A 20,422-nucleotide genomic window follows, 5' to 3' on the forward strand; every position below is an offset into this window, starting at 1 on the left:
ATGTTTTGGCTAAATCTCCACTGGATTTCTTGTGTGCCTACAATAGATTGTATTGGAATAAGAAAAATAGGTACCCAGTGATCCTTACATGATCTCAGCTTAAACTCATAAGTTGTGCCAGAAACGGCTTTAAATTGGTATGAAGACCCTCTGTGAGTCTTTGACAACTAAGTGAAGATGATCCCTACTGCCAGATTTATCTGGATAAATGAACAACGACAAAATTGCTCAATGCTGTTATGTTCCCACTTGGTTCTGCTCTTTCTAGTACTGATTTTTCAACTAGAATCTTGTAAAGCATGAACTAGAAGGTTGCTTAGTTGGAAGGGACCTTCAAGATCATCTAGTTCCAACCCCCCTGCCATGGGCAGGGATGCCTTCCACCAGATCAGGTTGCTCAAAGCCTCATCCAGCCTGGCCTGGAACACCTCCAGGGATGGGGCATCCACAGCTTCTCTGGGTAACCTGTTCCAGTGCCTCACCACCCTCACAGTAAAAAAATTCTTCCTAATATTTAATCTAAATCTCCCCTGTTTAATCTTAAAACCATTACTCCTCGTCCTCTTGCTACACTCCCTGATAAAGAGTGCCTCCCCATCTCTCCTGTAGCACCCTTTAAGTACTGGAAGGCTGCTGTAAGGTCTCCCTGGAGCGTTCTCTTTTCCAGGCTGAACAACTCTAACTCTCTCAGCCTGTCCTCATACAGGAGGTGCTCCATCCCTCTGATCATCTACATGACTCTCTAACAGGTCCGTGCCCTTCTTATATTCAGGGTACCAGAGCTGGATGAAGTACTCCAGGTGGGGTCTCACCAGAGTGGAGTAGAGGGGGAGAATAACCTCCCTGGCCCGACTGGTCATACTTCTTTTGATGCAGCCCAGGATATGTCTGGCTTTCTGGGCTGCAAGCGCAAACTGATGGGTCATGTTCAGCTTTTCATCAACCAGCGCCCCCAAGTCCTTCTCCTCAGGGCTGATCTGTATCCATTCTCCTCCCAGCCTGTATTTGTGCTTGGGATTGCCCTGACCTAGGTGCAGGACCTTGCACTTGGCCTTGTTAAATTTCATGAGGTTTGCATTGGCCCACCTCTCAAGACTGTCAAGGTTCCTCTGGATGCCATCCCTTCCCTCCAGCTTGTCAACTGCACCACACAGCTTGGTGTCATCCAGAAACTTGCTGAGGGTGCACTCAATCCCACTGTCCATGTCTCCAACAAAGATGTTAAACAACACCAGTCCCCATAACGACCTCTGCAGAATGCTACTTGTCACCGGTCTCCACTTGGACATTGAGCCATTGACCACAACTCTTTGAGTGTGACCATCCAGACAATTCCTTATCCACTGAGTGGTCCATCCCTCAAATCCATGTCTCTCCAACTTAGAGACAAGGATGTTGTGCAGGATAGTGGCAAACGCTTTGCCCAAGTCCAGGTAGATGATGTCAGTGGCACTTCCCTTATCCACCAACACTGTAACCTCATTGTAGAAGGCCACCAAATTTGTCAAGCATGTTTTGGCCTTAGTGAAGCCATGTTGGCTGTCACCAATTGCCTCCTTATTTTACAAGTGCCTTAGCATATTTTCCAGGAGGATTTGCTCCATGATCTTGCTGGGCACAGAGGTGAGACTGACTGGCCTGTAGTTCCCTTTCTTATTTCCCTTTTTAAAAATGAGGGGTATATTTCCCTTTTTCCAGTGAGCAGGAACTTCATCAGAGTGCCACGACTTCCCAAATATAATGGATAGCAGCTTAGCAACTTGAACCAACAGTTCCTTCAGGACCTGTGGATGCATCTCATCAGGTCCCATGGACTTGTGCACCTTCAGGTTCCTTAGATGGCCTCGAACCTGATCTTCTCCTACGGTGGGCAGTTCTTCATTCTTCCAGTTCCTGCCTTTGCCTTCTGTGATTTGGGCAGTGTGACTTGAGCACTTGCTGGTGAAGACTTGAGGCAAAAAAGTCCCTGAGTACCTCAGCCTTCTTCATATCCCAGGTAACCAGGTCTCCCGTTTCTTTCTGGAGAGGGCCTACGTTTTCCCTAGTCTTCCTTTTATCCCCAGCATACCTATGGAAGCTTTTCTTGTTGCCCTTGACGTCCCTGTCCAGATTTAATTCTGTCAGGGCTTTATCGTTCTTAACCTGATTCCTGGCTGCTCAGACAATTTCTCTGTATTCCCCCCAGGCTACCTGTCCTTGTTTCCACCCTGTGTAGGCTTCCTTTTTTTATTTGAGTTTATCCAGGAGATCTTTGTTTATCCATGCAGGCCTCCTGGCCTTTTTGCCTGACTTCTTCCTTGCTGAAATGCATCACTCCTGAGCTTGGAAGAGGTGGTCCTTGAACATTAACCAGCTTTCTTGGGCCCCTCTTCCCTCCAGGGCTTTATCCCATGGGACTCTACCAAGCAGATCCCTGAAGAGGCCAAAGGCTGCTCTTCTGAAGTCCAGGGCAGTGAGTTTGCTGTGCACCCTCCTCACTGCCCTGAGGATCTTGAACTCCACCATCTCATGGTCACTGCAGCCCAGGCTGTGCTTGAGCTTCACATTCCCCGCCAGCCCCTCCTTGTTGGTGAGAACAAGGTAAAGCATAGCACCTCTCCTCGTTGGCTCCTCTATCACTTGAAGAAGGAAGTTATCAACACATTCTAGGAACTTCCTGGCTTGCTTATGCCCTGCTGTGTTGTCCCTCCAACAGATATTGGTGTGGTTGAAGTACCCCATGAGGAGCATGAGGCTGCTCCTATCTGTCTGTAGAGGGCCTCATCCACTGGGTCTTCTGGGTCAGGTGGCCTGTAGCAGACCCCCACTACAATGTCCCCTGTCCCTGCCCTCCCTTTAATCCTGACCCACAAGCTCTCTGTTGGCTCCTCATCTAACCCCAGGTGGAGCTCCATGCACTCCAGCTGGTCTTTGACATAGAGGACAACACTCCCTCCTCGTCTCCCCTGCCTGTCCTTCCTGAAGACCCTTTATTGCTCCAGTCCAACACTCCAGTTGCAGGAGCAATCCCACCAGGTCTCCACAACGCCAAGAAGATTACCCGCACATCTTCCAGATGTGCGCACATGTCTAACTCCTCTTTTTTGTTCCCCATGCTATATGTGTTTGCGTAGAGGCGCTTATTGTTCTTTTTTTTTTTTACGCTGGCAGTCTCTATGGGTAGCTTTTTCTTTAATAGTGGTTGATGATACAAGTCTGTCTGGATTTCTTCATTTGGGAAACTATGAGCGGACAAGCTGGAGGTTGAGGCAGAAGGTTAAAGGGTACAAGTAAAAAGCAAAAGGGCTTTAGAGCAGCAGAAAGCAAGAAACATTTAAAAAACAGTAAGGCAGTGTTATTATATTTTATTTTGCATTTTTAGTCTCGGCCTCTGTTGATCCTTAGTATATTCTGATCTCATATGCCCTTTTCTCATCAAATTGCTTTAACTAAATACAAATACAAAATGTGTAGACCACGAAGCAGGCCTTTTGGAAACACTAACCAAAAATGTTAGTGTTTCCAAAGGGTCTGCAGCGTGGTCCAGCCACTAGGCTGAGGGGGCAAAATTTGAGATGTTTCACTAAGAGTGGGCTGGAAGAAATCAGGTTCAAGGATGAATTTTTGATAATTAGAATAAAGAATGAATACATAAACCAAGGGGAGGGGGTTCATTTAACAAAAAATAAATCTCCTAAGTGTGTTTGTACACTAATTTATTAATGGACAGGGTTACTCTAAAAGCATTGGAAAATCCCATTGGGAGCCTGCAACCTGAAAATAAAAGTTTTTGGGTAGTTAACTTGATTGCAAATCCAGTACATGGTTGTGTCCCAGCATGCTAGGATGCAGCTCAGATAACTCACTGCAGCATTCACATTTTCATCATCAGATGCTGTGTCTGTAGTGGGAACTGGTGTTGAACAGGAGCAAGATGACTCATCTCTCCTTCCTGACCAGGGGAGAGCAGGGTGAGTCCTCTCAGTAACAGCTCTCGGCTCTCCTGAGAATTTACCGCAGAGGGTGAGGCATGGTTTTCAATCTTAGCCCACTGTTACTGTAAAAAGCTTCTAAGTGCTTAATGTAAAACTGCTACACAGCTACTTAATACCTCTACCAGTGTGTCAGTGTCCAAATAAGTGTTAAAACTGCTTAAACTGTAGTGACTAAAAAGAGATATTTCCTATACAAGGTCAAAAAATACAAATATTTCTAGTAAAGGGCTGGCCCTTTCTTCTAACCAGGTTTTTCAGATGCAGAATAATTTCCTATAACTTGCAGCAGATGAGACTGCATAACATAAAAATAATTATTTTTGATTAGTCTTGCATCAGACCTTAATACATGGCTGTTTTTTGGGTGCTTATTCTTTCCGTTTTTTCTGAAGAACACTGTATTGTACTGCTTTATTTGTTCTGCAGACATGCAGGGAGTATTCCCCTCCTCTAGGACATGGTGCTCTTAACCAGGGGACCTGGTGAGTGAGTGCCGATGTTAGCCTGGGGTCAGGCTGCAGCGAGAGTGACCGGGTCAGATGGGGAACCTGCTGTAAAGGTGAAGTTTTCCATGGAGAAAACCAGGTGAAGGTGTGGCTGTGCCAGTGTGCGAACTCATCTACCGGGGTCAGTTGTATATTAGCTAATGGAAAAAGTCTAAGTGATTTTGGGGCCAATGCATTATTATATTTTTTTCCTCTAACGTGTCTTAGCTGAAGGAGTGGCATGCAAGAGAATTTCAAGGTCTCTGCGTGCGCAGGGGCAATGAACACACGCCTGGGCACTGGCAGCAGTAAAGCTGCTGTATCTGTGGCTCTCCTGTTCAGCTCAGGCCTCCCATGGCTTATTTTTGCATCAACAAATTAAGTGTGAAAGCAGCATATAACAAGCTCAGAACAGCTAAAAATAAGGTCCATTATCTGCAGAGCAGGGCAGCATTCCCTTTTGCGGTCCCGGCTGCCGTTTGAGCAAGCGGAGATCGATCGGTCTAATGTCTGAGGCTTGCCTTTCATAAAAGAAGGGCTGTGGCTTTAAGTAATCGCTGGCTGCTTGTGCCAATTGCAGAAGCTGCAGTATCTGCCGCTGTTGGGAGTGATCGGCGCGGAAGTAGGATAACCTGCAGAGGCAAGGTCCAGCGTTGCCGCTCTGCCGTGGCCGGACCAGCTGGGCTGGCTTCACCTATGAGTGCTGGGGGGCCAAGCGGGGGGCTGCCGGAGCTTGGAAGATGGGCTGCTCCAGCAGCAAACTGTGCCTCTATTCTCAGTGTGCTGCAGCAAGGGTAATTATTTGTTTCACAGCGCTTTTCCAACAGCTGGGAGCTGGACAGGAGCTTGGCCATGAGCAAGGTGTGAAAGCACCCTGGCAGTGGGAACCTGGACCTTGTCACCTCTGTGCCGTGCGTGCGAGGTGCTGGTCGCTGAGCCGTGGAGCAGCTCTGCTGCGGCTGTGCCTGCGCTTCTCCCTGGGGTGCGGGTCTGAGGGCACAGGGGCCTGCCCGGCTGCCTTCCCCTGGCCCAGGCGCAGCTCCTAGACAAAGCAGGGAGATGGGTGCTTCTGCTTGTTTTGAGCACCTATTTGTTATGGCTTTCTCAGTCAAAGAAATGTCATCTATCTTAAAATGAAGAACTGCGAGCAGTGGGGTGGGTTGTGTTCAATGTTGAACAGTGCTGTGCCTTCGCAGAAGACTGAGCATTTAGGAAAGTTTTTGGTTTTGTGTTTGAATAAGCTTAAGATAAATATTTAATGTATGCCTCTTTCATATATATACACCATACTTTTGTGCCCTTGACAGCTATCAGTTGATTTGTTCTGGAGGCTTATGTTGCTACACCCATCATAAAATATATAATTAATTGCTGCAAAGTAGGATTTTAATTGCAGTGTTATCCTGGAAAAAGCTGTTCTTTGTTTTAAAGTATAACTTCCTTAACAACAGAACATCTGTGTATTTTGTAACAGCAGAACTGTTATCCTAAATGATTCATATCTTGGCTCCTGCCTCTTGTTTTCCTACAGAACACATGTAAGTTAATTATTGGAAGGTGCCCTGCTCAGATCACTAGTAACCAAATGTTTGGGTTTGTTTGTTTTGTTTTTGTTTTTTTGGGGTTTTTTTTGTGTTTGGTTTTTTTTTTTTTTTTCTCTGCAGAGGGAAGAAGCACTAAAGCAGCATAAAGAGTTATCTCAAGAACTAGTCAACCTTCGAGGAGAACTAGGTAAGAATTTATTTTTACCTTCTTCATGAGAACAGAAATACAGCAAAACAGATCTGGAGAAAGACAGATGCCCTGGTATTGTAATGGCAGTCATTTAATTCCCTGACTGAATTCTGCGCAGATGCTTTACTCACTGTGTTTCTCTGGAGCACTGACAGCATGACCCCAGGTTTCCTGGCACTTATCTGACAGCTCCTAGTGGGGCCTCCTCACAAAACATGTGTCTGATGACCAAAGCACTCCCTTTCTTAAAAATAGGAGGATGGCTGACAGCATATATACCTCTGCTTGATCCCTAACTTATTTGTACGCTGTTTTCTAGAGATTTGCTGGGGAAAATCCATAAACCTGTGCATTACACTGCAAAATCTGCATTTTGTCTTTGTGGCTTGTAGGTGAATGAGTGTAAAATTAACAGAAGGAAATGCTATCATGCTAATGAGATTAAATCTTTGAACTCATCCTAGTGGACAGCTGTAATAGGAGACTGAGCCATAACGTGTCAGGGCTGGTTTTGCCAACTTTGAAGCTTGATTTAACTGCATTTAATGGTAACTTCATATAATTTATTTGAACTCAAAGCAGAATCATCTTGTGGAGTACAAAATTTATTGGACTGAAAATGATAACACTTGAAAGTGAAGCTTGCAGTTTATAAAAGCACACTTGTTTTATAATGAAGCCCCTTTAAAAAAGAAAAGCAAAAAGCTTTGAAAGCAGAGCAGTGTGGAACAGTTTCAGATACATCACTTATTATTGACATTACTTATGATTGAAAAGCTGTAAATGTTTATTTTCACGTGCTTTGGAAGCTGAGTATTGTCTCAGACAAACTTAAGTGTGAATGTAGGTCTTGGTACGTGCAGGTGGTGTGTTTAATGTTCAGATTTTTTTTAGTGCTGATGGATAAAGCAGGTATTCCTTGGCAACTACTCAGAGTTGGAAGTGTGGTGGGGAGGGAGGAGTCTCCTCGTTCCCCCAGCTGAAGCAGCCGAGCACAGCTTCTCCACTTGTCACTATCACTGTTGTCCAATTTAGAGGGTTATGTGTAAAATGAAGCTTTCCGGGAGCTTTATTTGTTGCAGCATAAAATTGCAAATGTGTGAATGGGGAGTATCACAAGCAGAGAGAGCCTTGCAGCCTAAATAGATGAGAGTACCAAAGATGCTGCAGAAATGCATAGCATTTTCTTTCTTGGAACCTTAGTACTAAAAAGCTGAGGCTTTTCTAGAGCTTGGTGCAGTCTGGCATTTGTCAAGCCACATCTTTTAACCTTGCTACTGATGAAGAACCTGGACTGCAGTTTTGCAGTTGTTTCAGGTAGGTCTTGGTAGGGGCTGGCTTTGTGTCACTCTGCCCTGCCTTGTGCCAGCACTGCTGCCCGGGCACCTAAATCAGCTGAAAACTAGTGCCTTGAAGTGCTGTTTTGCCAAAGCTGCCTAGCCTGGCACATCATGGGGCTGAAGGAGCACTGGTGCTGGAACAGGGAAAGGGGAAGGAGCAGCAAGGCAGAGGGTTGTGACCCCCATCAGCTGCAGGTGGCAATTCTGTCACCCTAAAGTGACAATGACAAAACCAGAGTCTTAGTGTGGAAACAAGCTTATCGCATTCCTACAAAGTTGTGTTACAAACATTAGAAACTAGATTTATTTTTTTATGTACATATGTGTGACTTTCTGTGCAAACCCATTGTTTTATCTTGTGAAAATTACTTCAGAAGGATTGCCGTCAGAGCAAGAAAGTCTCTATTCTTCTGTGTGCTTGCTTCTTCAATATTATTTTCCCTTCGTTAGCCTAGGTACTATGTTTGTCACTTATCAGGAAAGGGAAAATTCAGCTTAGATGGGCAGACCAAAAGCTAGCCAGCACTTTTGCCCATTACCACTTTTTGGGTGTGTTTTGGTTTTTTGGGGTTTTTTGTTTGTTTTTTGGGGTTTTGTTTTTTTTTTTAAAGATTAGTTCTTTCTGAGGGTGCCTCATTCTTAAATGAGCTTCTCATGAACTTGTTACCTTCCTGCTTTGATTAACAGTCTGCTGGACTCATATGTGGAACTGCTGTTGCAAGAATATGCCATTCAGTAGAGTGATAACTAGAAAAAACTTCAAATGCAACTGAGATTGCAGGATCTGTGATGCCCGAGTGCCCAGAGCTGTCAGCCGGAGATGCTGGCCAGCATGCTGCTGGGCAAGGTTGTCAGCCCTTCCCCTCATGGGGCTCATCTTACTGGGGCAGCTCTGCAGGAGCATCCAAATGACAGCCTCGGGCTCGCTCCCCTTTGTAAGGTTTACAGACTGTGCTTTCAGTGAAGCATTTATCATCATGCAGCTCCTTTGTCTTAACCACATCACATGTCTAGCCTGTCTGTACTTCTCTTCTCAGCATGTAAAGGGAGTGGATTTTATCACAAATTAAAAACTACACAGCTCTTCAGTTCTATCTAGCTTTAAAAATATTTGTTTTTAAAAAAAGTTTAAAAATTAAATCAATTAAGCCAGACAGACCTTATTTGTTGACAAGGTGTGAGGAAAGCATTCTTGTAACGATAGCTTTAGCTGAAAATAATCTGTTTAAATACACACCTGCTAATCAGCTTTCTCTTGCCACTGTTAAATGGGTATAGCTGAACTTGGGATTTCCAGAGGCTATTTTGACCTAAGTACTGTGAATTTTGATTCACAGTATGATCTAGGTACAGATTGGCTTAGAAAGCTGAGTACGGTTTGTATCTTATTCTGGCCATGTGGATGTGTGTACATGTTTCGTGGAGTCACAGCTGCTGTGTTTTTAATGCATGTTGGCTTGCAGTTTGGGAACAGGCAGCCTTGGAAGAGGCAACAGGTGTGCCCAGCTTGGTGTAGTCTGTGCCTTGCACGTTGCCGAGTTGGAGAGGAACGTGAAGTCTGCAGCTCGCACCCTGCACAGTTTGGGCTCCTCAGTTTCTTGCTTTAAAGTTTAACTCTGCATGCTCCCAGGCTCCTTGATTTACCTTGTAAAACCACATTGGCTTGCTGTCAAATTGTCCATTTTGCTGGGTTATTCTGTATGACCCTTTCTACCAGAGTACCTTTTTGTTCAATGATTTAAATGTGCGTTATGATCCCAAAACGTGCTTGTGGCTGTGCAGAGCATGGGGTGGGTGGTTACCACATGCTGCTTTCTGCTCGCGGTAGCTAGAAATGTGTGCAAGGGTTAGGAATGATGAGGTGTCTGGGGATGGACTTTTCCAAAGGAGTTCGAATTAATTAACAGTTGGGTTCTGAACTTGGGGATCCTTAAAGTCTCCAGCCACAAAGACTAAGCTTTGTGGTTTGAATGTTCTGGGAGCTTGGAGCAGGTACGGATGTCCTGTTTGTCATCTGCTTCCCTTCTTATTAAGACACAAGCTGGTGTGTAAATTATTTCTAGTTACCTGTTCAGTTATGCAAGTAAAAAAATCACAAGAGCTGCATATTTCTTCAGAGGTACAAAACTACTCCTCTAAATTAATAGCGCCCCAAACTGGTTCGGAGCCTCTTGGCAACTGTGCTGGACGTGATCTAGCTCAGTCCTGCAGCAAAACAGCAGATGCGGAGCTGGCTCAGCCTGCCCTTGAAAACAGCCTGCCTTGGCCCTTTGAAAATAGCCATTCGTGAGCCCTTTTCCATGGCTTCCATATGTCCCGTACGGCCAAATGCCTGACCGCTCTTTCTCCGCTCCATTTGCTGCATTGCAGTTGATAAACAATATTTTCTTCGAAATGCCAACATGCTATTTTTTATTAAGAAATTACCTTTAAAAGGTTTTGGAGGTTGGGATAAAAGAGACTACTGTGTTTTACAGATGGATGGAGTGATTGACCTTGCTTTTCACATTTTAGTGATCCTTAAAAATACTCACTAGCAGGTAGACATTTCTGTCAATTATTTGGGGCAGTGCCTAATTTGCCACGAGCTGTACGCTTGCCTGTCTGCTGACACTGTAGTGTTTGCAGCGTCAGAGGGTAGGAACTTATGTCCTGGCAGGTATCTGAATGCTTCACATATGTATTCAACCATATCCACTTAAATGTACCTTGAAGCATGCTGGTTTGGTCTACCTACCTCGTTTCAACTTGCCCAAGAACAAAAATATGAAATGTGGCTTAACATTCTGTACAATTAGTCTCCTTATAGAACTAACACCAAAAGAAACTTGGTCATAAACTTGAAAGTGTGTTTGGTTAGAAGAATTTTCAGTGTTCAGAATTAATTAATTAGTGATTAATTTAGTGATTTAAAAAAAAAAATTATATGGAGAAGAAAATGAGTCTTTGTGTCTACAGCAGACTTACTGATCAACAGAACATATACAATAGATCTTGCAATGTGAAATGTAAAGTTAGAGCGATAAAGTGTTATGCACTATGACCTGACACCATGCTACATACTCGATGTTTTCTGGTAATTATCCCCCTTCACATCCCCCGCATTTATTAAAATGCTGCTAGTTTACTGTCCCAGTGACCTATGTTTCAAAATGTCAGTTAGTCTAATGGCTCTTCATAAATCATAACTAGACCTGTGCGTGACTTATGAAGATAACTTATCTTTCAAAACAATTTAATTTAGGGTTCAAAAAAACCCATTATGTTTTATCTTCTTAAAGCTGTGGTTCTGGTGACTTTTAGGGGAAGGTAAGTTGAAAAATATTTTCATGTAAGCATTTCAGCCATAAGGCCTGAATTGAATGACAAATTGTTTTATAACTAGAATAAGAAAAAAAACCCGTTTGTAAGAAGGAGTATTGAACAATTGTAAGGTCTTATCTCTTGACTACTTTTACTGAAAATATGAAATAGATGTCTTGGGGAACCTAAGGCAACTTTTGTAGTCCTTTCCTTCAGCTGCTGCTACTGTTCATGTGGTCTGGATCCGCTGCCATTTGCAGTATGGCAGGGGGCTGCCACGTGCCTGGTTCTCCTTTGCAGGCATTTCTTTTATGGTTCTGGCACACAAAAAACTTTTCAATGAAACACCCAAGATGAAAGTTGCTGTTGTTAGCAACTACATATGAATGTTAATTTTATATGTCAAAAACAGAGTTTCTGATCTGAAGATAAGCTGTTACCAAGACTCAGAAACTCCCTGTGACTGCCATGGTCATGGCTCTGCCCAAAAGAACCAGGCTTGTAGTTTATAATAAACAGGTGTTAAGAAGCCTAAAAATACAGATTAATCTTGTTCCCTGTTGTAATACAGGGAGACACACTGTTGTATGATTGGGAGGAGCGGCTGGGACAACCAAGTGGGGGGAAAATATTAATGGCCTTGCTATTTGAATGAAGAAGTAAATCATGCTTCTGGCTGCCAAGTGCACCATTCCATATGCTCTATGATGATGTGGAATTGTGGGGGGAAGCGCTTTAAGAAGGGAAAGGAAGCACATTAGTACAAAAACTCTACAGCATGCCCTCCAAGTGTCTCAGAAGTGGATGAGAAGTCAAAATAGAGATTTTGTGTGTGCTACTGGAATAGGACACGTTCTAGGTAGAAATTTTTTTCTTCAAAATTAAGCACCAGTTGTATGAGAAAAACTGAGTAGCCATGAGGTTTGGGTAGTCAGTTTTGCAGGATCCCCTAGCAGTGGAGGAGTGGCCAAAGTGAGAAATTAACTCCTTTTTCATGGCTTGTCCCTGTCTTAAAACAAGGCAGTATACAGTTATAAATTAGATTATGCAGTCTGGAGATGGATAGGGCCCTGCAAAATACTTGCTGGAGATGCTTGAATTTAAAGTATGGGGACAAACTTTTGTTTACAGGACTTCTCATAATTTCAAATCAACAATTCTTCAGTCAGTGCTTTTGCTGAAACTTCTTCACATGTGCGGTTTCTTGCATCAGCTTCATATTGGGAGCTCACTGATAGTGTTGTGGTTCTGCTCCTTGTTTGGATGGCAAGGATTCCAGACAAGCTTGTGATCTGCAAGGAAGCATAGCAGGTTCCAGCTTTGCAGGTGCCAGATGTTACCTTCAAGGTAACACAACGTTCAACTGCCAATGCAAGTTTTAAAAGATTTTGTTTGCGTTTGTAACATTAGTCTTCTCATAAATCTGAATTGCAAACTGGCTGAACAAGAACTCGTGTCTCTTTGCTTTGACAAAGGCGTGGTTTGCTATTTGCTTTTATTCTGAAGTGTTTTGCATCATCTGAAGTTCTGCATGCTGACACTTCAAAGATAAGACAATGATAGGCAGCACATTCTTTTAGCTAAATGGAGGCAAACAAATGGCTCTGGCCTTACAAATAAAGAATTGGATCACAGAATCACAGAATGTTAGAGATTGGAAGGGACCTCGAAAGATCATCTAGTCCAATCCCCCTGCCGGAGCAGGAACACCTAGATCTGATCACACAGGAACGCATCCAGGTGGGCTTTGAATGTCTCCAAAGAAGGAGACTCCACAGCCTCTCTGGGCAGCCTGTTCCAGTGCTCTGTTACCCTCACCATGAAGAAGTTTTTTCTCATATTCAAGTGGAACCTCCTATGTTCCAGCTTGAACCCATTGCCCCTTGTCCTATCACTGGATGTCACAGAGAAGAGCCTGGCTCCATCCTCCTGACACTCACCCTTTACATATTTATAAACATTGATTAGGTCACCCCTCAGTCTCCTCTTTTCCAAGCTAAAATGCACACTTCTTTGTCTGTTGGATTTAAAGGATTAAAGGAAGTGGATCATTTGAAGCATTTTGCTACAGTTATCTCAAATGAGGCATGTGAGTTGCCTGCCTCTCAGCTATACCCCTTGACTCTGCTATAGATGGTCAGATCCATTCTGCGTGTGGCTGGCTGTGTAACATCTCCATTTGGCTCACTGCCTGGTTCTTTGTTCTTTGCATTATAAAATAATGTCCCCTACCTATGATGTTTCCTTTTCCCCCAAAATGTTACAATACAAGCATATGTATTCAATAACATTACACCAATGTGATGTGTGAATGCCATTTTTTTTTTTTTTCTCCCAAGGAGAAGAGTTATTATAGAAGTTTGTGGAAGAAATACAGATAGGGAAATAAGTGTCTTTCTTGGTGGTGATATAGAAACTATAGGAATCTGTGAAATCTGCTTGGGTTGCCGAGAATGTTGTGGTATGTTTCATTTGAGCCTTTAGTTGCATCGTTGCCAGTCACAGGATGAACAGCTTGGCTTAAATCTGTCCTGATCAGCAGATCTTTCACACTGACCTAGTGTAGAGCTAAGCCTGCTGTTAAAACTAATTTATGTAGACACACATGCAGACTGATTTCCATGTAGTGTAGCTCATTCTCTTATACTTTCTAGTTCAACTGCAGGTTCCAAATGATGGCAGCAGGGCCAAGACTTCTTTACAGTTTCCTTATGAGTGCAAGATCATTCATCCAGTTACTCGCTTGCTCTTGCTGAGCTGTAGCAAAGAGGGAATCTGACACATGCGTAACTTGAGACACTCCGCTGGAGCAGGCTGCTGTCCCTAGAGCCAAGCCCAGTACTGCTTTGGGTCCATGAAGATACTGTAATTTATGTAACTTAAGGCTCAAACACAACTGTGGTGAGAATTTTCTGCACTGCCTGTACAGAAATCCTTGAATCTTTCTATGCTTTTATGTAGAGTTAATATTTATACTGTTTGGGCAGTGTTCCAAGCTGCTATAAAGTGTAGGTATGCATGACTTCTTCCATATTATATTCAAGTTAACATTGTAGTTGATTTTTCTCTTAAGTAGACTCTCATCTAACTAATTATTTTAAACCAAAGCACCAGAGTCTGTATAGAAGCAGTTTTGATTAAGGTCAGTGACCACAGGCATGTGTTAGAGGCCCTGTTTCACCTTGCTTCCAGGCTTTGTGTGCAGATGCAACTGCACAAGGCACTTGCTCCAGCCATGCTAACAGTGGGAAAATGACTTCTGCTCAGGCCTGACTGGCTGGCATTGGGAACGCTAAATTTCAAACTCAAAAGTACAAGTTACTAACTTCTGTTTTGCCTTTTAATCAGCTGTAAATACAGGGAGTCAAACCTAGGCAGTCTTCTTACATTGTGGTAATATAAACGTAAAGAGAATTACACAGCATTTCTTTCTGTTTTCTTAATACTCTGCACTTTCTGCCTGAAAGTATTCTGTATCTTGCATATTTAAATAATCTTGGGCATATGAATATTAGTAGTACATTTCAGACTGGAGGTTCTGTGTCGCTCTGTATTGGGCAGTCCATCCACGTCAGGCTAGAATTGCTTCTCTGCTGCATATCCAAGCATGACTGATGTTGAATGGATGGTCTTCAGGATATTAAGACTTTCAAATTTAGCCAAGTGGTTTATATATCAAAAAGTGAAGTACTCTGACAAATAGGCTACTGAAATGGGATTGAATTAGGTGAAGCAGCAAATGCAATTAAATCTTTTATTGGAGCACTCCAGTGTCTCTTGTGAGACATTCATTTTTCATTGTCATGACAAACTGTCAAACTTATGCCTTCTGTATGGGTTCCTGGCTTAACTAGATCCAATTAATTGTTACCACAAGAAACACTGAATTTGATATTTTTGCAAAGATCTTTTCATATGTCCTTGGAGGTGGTGCTCACTTCATGGATAAATTATAGCTGTCTTTGTATAACTGTGTTGCAGTGCAGAGTTCTCACTGTCTTTAATACTTGTGATGAAGATGGTGACATTAGCATTAAACTTGATCCAGTTACTTTTTTTCTTTTGACATCTTCAGTAACCACTTCTGCAGCTTGTGAGAAATTGGAAAGAGACAGGAATGAGCTACGAGTTGTTTATGAAGGATTTTTGCAGAAGTTAAACCAGCAACATCACAATGATTTAGCTGAGCTGGAGGAAAGGCTTAAACAGTTTTACACTGCAGAATGTGAGAAACTCCAAAGTATCTGCATTGAAGAAGCTGAGAAGTACAAAGCGCAACTCCAGGAGCAGGTTTGTGACATTTAAAGTAGAAATATTTTCTAGCAATTGATTTCTGCTACAAATGAGCCTTCAGAGAATCTTAGGTTTTGCTAACAACGGCGTTACTTATTTAATGTGGAACTCCACTTTGTTGTAGCTATAAAAATACTACTACCCTGAGCTGTCCAGATCTTAAGCTTGTGTTTAAACGTGGTGGAGATTCCTTGTGTTTTGCAAACTTCAGTGACTTCTAGAGCTCCACTGGATGTTTGAGGCAGCTCGAGTTTTAAGATTTAGAGAAACACACCTAGCCTGTGACTTTGCTTTGCAACAACTCCATGTGTGTGACAAGATGCATACATCAGCCTGTTGGTAGTGGTAAACTGGAAGGCGTTGTTCTCAGCTATTAAGTGTTGTATGTGGCTTAGCTTCTCCTGTGACCATCTGTTAAGTGGTACCTAGACCATTTAAAACATATTCCATGTACTGCATAAAGCCATTGGAACAATACTTTAAACAAGGATTAAACTGACACATGTAAGGGGGAGGGAAAAATCATGTTGTCATATTGCAGGTGGACAACTTAAATATCACACATGAAAACTTTAAGTTGGAACTTGAAAACAGCCACTCAGAAAAAGTAGAGGAGCTGAAAAAGGAGTATGAATCCTCTTTTTCAGGCAAGTATATTGTATTCAAGTACATATGCTGCAGTGCTGCTATTCACAAACAAAAATATTCAAGCTTTTTCATCAGTTTGTCTACTTCCCTGTTCTTGGCGGTCAGCTATCTTTAAAAATGTTGGCTGAATTCCCTGGTTTAGAACTGAACAAGTCTCATTTTACATACAGAAATAACTGATCCCCAAATGAAACTCATAAAACAGTTTAAGAGTGGAGACAATTTTTCTTCCAGATGTCTGAATTGCAGTCTGCCCTGAAAAATCTCAAGTTAATGCGTTACTGCTCCCACCCCCCTAGTTGTATAAGGAGCACCTCAAAATTGAAATGGAGGATAAGCAGGGTTGTGCGCTTTCCAGAGTGACATGGGAAAGTTGAGAAATATTACTCACAGCTTACAGTATAGTGGGGCAAAGGTTGTTTTTCAGGGAGGGGGTGGGAAGCACGCTCAGTTTTAAATGGCATTGCATCCAATTGATTTAAGTGATGATTTCCATCCTCCCTCCAAGTCCACATGATAGCCAAGTTTCCAGTGATAATTATCGTCTTATTAAAACCGGTGACGCTTCCACTGCAAAGAGCAAACTTCTCTGTGTGGCATCTCTGAAGTACAAAGCAAATGTTTTTCTAGAAGTTTTTGGAAGGCACAATTTGAGTTTTTGCTGCTCATCATCAGAAAATCAGCTTTTGTCAGATGTGGCTTTTGTGCTCAATTCATCCATTTGTTGCATGTAGATGAAAGCTTTCAAAATTGACACACTATCAACTAATGCAATGGATATGCAAGGTGGCAGTCAACAAAGCTGAAGCAGCAATAAATCTGATACTTTGTACACGTTTTGGATCAGTGATGGTGTTCTTTCCATGTTGTCGTTGACTGCATATCTGCATATGTGTATTGGCTAGCTTTTCATGCTTTGACTTTTCAAAAAGAATTTTCATTTCTTAAGCGGTACTAAAAATCTGCAAAAATGATTTGTTGCAGAACTCAAGAGTGCCCATGAATCTGAAAGGAAGTCGCTTGAAGATTCCTTTAAAGAGAAGCAGGAATTACTAGAGGTTTGTTGAGGGTTGGAGTCATTGCAACAGTCTAAAACTTAAAAGGCAGTTTGGAGACGTGCACTGAATTCTTGGCCTAACTATACTGTATCTTTTCATTTCAGAAAAAGATTGATGAATTGAAATGTGAAAATGACTCTCTGAGTGAGAAGTTGAAATTAGAAGAGCAAAAACAAATAGCCAAAGAAAAAGCCAACCTTGTAAGTCTTGATCTTCAAAAGTAATGCAGATGAGCAGATCTTGTAAGCCTGGGTTTATTTTGTTGCATAATATGAAAGGTTTGCAGTCAAGCCTGGATAGGGGTCCCATACTTATTAATATTTTATGTAAATGGCTTGCCTGACAGATGTTTTTCTCAATCTGCAAATGTTGTGTATTAACCTTACCATTATAAATCTATACAGCTGTTGCATGTCTAAGTCAGTGGTGTAAGTTATAGCCTAACTTAAATGGAAGACCTATGTGTATGCAAAAGTTGTACCTTAACTGCCTTCTGGACAGTCAGTAAATGTTCTGATGGTGCTATGATCAGTGTGGGCTTAACGACAAAACTTCCGCCTTGTATTTGAGTCTTTAATGCATTAATTCAAACATTGATTCATATTTGTTGCTGATTTATCCTTCAGGTAAAGTTTTATTTTGTCCTGCCTTTCCTCCCAAGGCTGCTGTTACCTGTGATGCTCCTGGGTTAGAAATGTGCTCTGAGAGAGGGTTTTCGTGCATCGGGAGGGATAGACACAATCCTGGTTACCTGGAAATTACTGGAATACCAGTAGTATTGCTTATCCCACAAAGAGAAATTTCATGCTTAAAATCCCACTTAGGATGCTTCTAGCAGAAGTTGCCCTGGTTTTCACTGGAATTTATTTTTTTATCTCTTACTGCTTATTTCAGTGGGAGGACAGAGTTGCTGCAGGAAGCATCTGCAACCCCAGTACATTGCTGTGGTTGGGAGATACCAAAGGGAACACGTTGTACACTGCACTTGGGAGTTTGAACTGTATTCCAGAGGCATGCTCAGGTGTTTTATTTAAAGGAGCAATAGTCAAATGCCTTTACATAGCTGCAAATGCACTTTGCATCCTGACAGCATAAGACGCATCATAAGCTTGAAGCTTCTCTATGGAAAAAATACTGATTTGACCCAGTATGTTCTTCTGTACTAAACGCAAACTCTGCACTATCAGAATGCCCTTTGAAGACAGAGGTGTATTTCCAACTCTCCAGTATTATTTAGGTAGTGTCACTTGATATTACCAGCTTTTTTGTTAAAATCTTAAGTAGGTCTTTCAGTCTTTTTATCTGGCTCTGTGTTCTATTATGAGTAGCTACTGTGGTGGCTCAGATTTAACTTTTAAAAGACATTTTAAGGCCATTGGGGCAGAGGAGGGAAAGAAAAAAAATTAAATTTTGAACATATGGTAAGCTGCCTTTAAACTTTTCAGGATCACTTTCCTCACTAGCTCCTAGATTCCATGGAAAGCTACAAAAGGGAGGAATGAAGTTCAAATTGTCTGCCACCTCCTCTGAGGCAGCACACCCCACCCCATCCTCATGTGGACTTCTGTTCAAAAGTAAAAATGAAACAAGAACCACTAATGCTACAGTCCTTAAAAACAGGCAGGAGAATGAAATGGGTAGGTGATGAGGCCCTTGTTACCTGTGAAAATGTCCTGGCTCTGTCCTTGTGGGACTGCGCCCCACAAAACTGCAGGAGTTGCCCTCTGAGTCCTGGGTTTCAGATGTGGCAGTGAGGCTGTTGCTCAACACAGTACACCTGTATTCTTGCCCAAATATGCTACAAGAATTTTTGTTTGGTTTTAAAGACAAACGTAGCTACACAACACAATCATTCATTGATTTCTGTTCCACTTGGCCTGCCTGGAAACGGACTGAGACTTGCTTTATTTCTCCTTATTTTATCCTGTGACTTTGCCTTTGAAAGGTGGAGAATATGTTTTACTCTGCAGTGTTTGAGTGGTTCCTTACTCTGGAAAAGAGGTCCTTGAGGAAACCAGATCTGGCCCTGCCCTGTCCCCTTCCTGCTCTCCCCTCCACCTCCTGGAAAACAACAAAAAAAGGAAAAAGAAAAAATACTTGCTGTATTGTAGATAAATCATGGATGTACAGCAGCGTGAGATTTTTGTGTGCAATTGCATTGCTAGGCTTTAAGAAGAATGTAAAAACAAAAATTTTCAATTTCTGCTTATGAACCAGCTACCTTCAAACTCAGAACAGGGAAAATCAGCTACAGTCAAGTTCATAGCTGTACATTTCTGGTGCTTTTTGAACTACTCCAGCATCTGAAAACTCTTCACATATTTACTTTAATTATCTCTTGGGATGGGTTATTAGTAATATGAAATAAATGTTGGAACTCCTAGCCTTAAAGGGAGCCTTTGGGCACTCCTGCAAAACAAGTTTTGCTGTGTTAGCTTTGGTGCCTGCCTTTGACTCACAAAGGTTTTTCACGTTTGTGCATAAAGCTTTTTCTGAATGCCTTCTAAGGAAAACTGCAACTGTCCACCTACATGGAAGGACAAACAAAATCAGAGGAGAAAGTGGTAGCAGATTTTTTTTTTTTTTTCCCTCAACTGTTTGGCTTGATTTCACTTAGAAAAAGTAATAGTAGTTACCATCTTTATTTTCTTGCTCTTCCTAAATCTCAGAGAAACACTTACATTGTTCCTGAAATTGAGGGTACTAAGCAAGCTCTGTGGAAATCTTTCAGAAAAACCCGCAGATCATGTATCTGGAACAGGAGCTGGAAAGTTTGAAAGCAGTGCTGGAGATCAAGAATGAGAAACTCCATCAGCAGGATATAAAGCTAATGAAGATGGAAAAACTGGTGAGTTTTCCTTGGGATGTGTCAGTTCCGGGCCATGTCTCTGAGTTACGTTCTGGTAATGAGTTCAGGCTGGTCAGACTTACATGTGAGGATTAATTTTTTTGTTGTTTAAAAGGAAATGATACAATGGTACAATTGTATCGGCATTGGGGTGTAATATAAAAACAGGGAAGGAATTACCAGATGCTGTAAATGACATTTTAACCTCTTAAGATAACTACTGGTTTGCATAAACCGTAGCTAAATTAGTACAGGGTCATCTGGGAGCCTCTTCCACATTTCCTCTTCTCATCCCTCCCTTCTCCTTATCCCCTAAAGAAAGAATCCTTACCTGCTCATATTTGTGCAAGTGTTAAGGAAGATAGATTGCACTGTCAGGAAAACATTTAATATGGAAATTATCTTAATTAAGCAAGAAGTGGTCAAATATGAAATGGCATTAATGTTTTCATCTAGAGTTGATTAGCTTAGATGAAACACTTTAGCTCTTACCTTTAAGCTACTTGTTTAGCTGTGTGGATTTGCTCCTGATCCATGCATAATTCCACATGAAAAGGCAATTTTGGGGGCACAGCTTGTAATTACTTAGCATGTTCTTATTTGTGGCAGGATAGGGTCCTTATCCTGGGTGGGGCCTTGGAACACTCTTGTACTACTTCCTTAAGCAAGATTTCAATGAAGAAGTATAGAAAGCGGTTTGGATACAAAGGAATACATTCATGTCAGTTCAGAATTGTAC

General features: G+C 42.1%; 1 protein-coding gene across 1 annotated transcript in view; it reads left to right on the forward strand.

Annotated features, from left to right (window-relative positions):
- Positions 1-20,422, forward strand: part of MTUS1 (microtubule associated tumor suppressor 1) — a 37,289-nt gene that overhangs the window by 14,494 nt on the left and 2,373 nt on the right. The window contains exons 3-8 of the mRNA XM_010082792.1: positions 6,124-6,190; positions 14,912-15,126; positions 15,671-15,776; positions 16,762-16,835; positions 16,940-17,035; positions 19,567-19,683. Coding sequence (XP_010081094.1) covers positions 6,124-6,190; positions 14,912-15,126; positions 15,671-15,776; positions 16,762-16,835; positions 16,940-17,035; positions 19,567-19,683 — 675 coding nt within the window. The remainder of the gene's footprint in view (positions 1-6,123; positions 6,191-14,911; positions 15,127-15,670; positions 15,777-16,761; positions 16,836-16,939; positions 17,036-19,566; positions 19,684-20,422) is intronic.

Source organism: Pterocles gutturalis, unplaced genomic scaffold, assembly GCF_000699245.1.
Source record: "Pterocles gutturalis isolate BGI_N339 unplaced genomic scaffold, ASM69924v1 scaffold4250, whole genome shotgun sequence".
In the NCBI taxonomy this organism is placed as follows: domain Eukaryota; kingdom Metazoa; phylum Chordata; class Aves; order Pterocliformes; family Pteroclidae; genus Pterocles; species Pterocles gutturalis.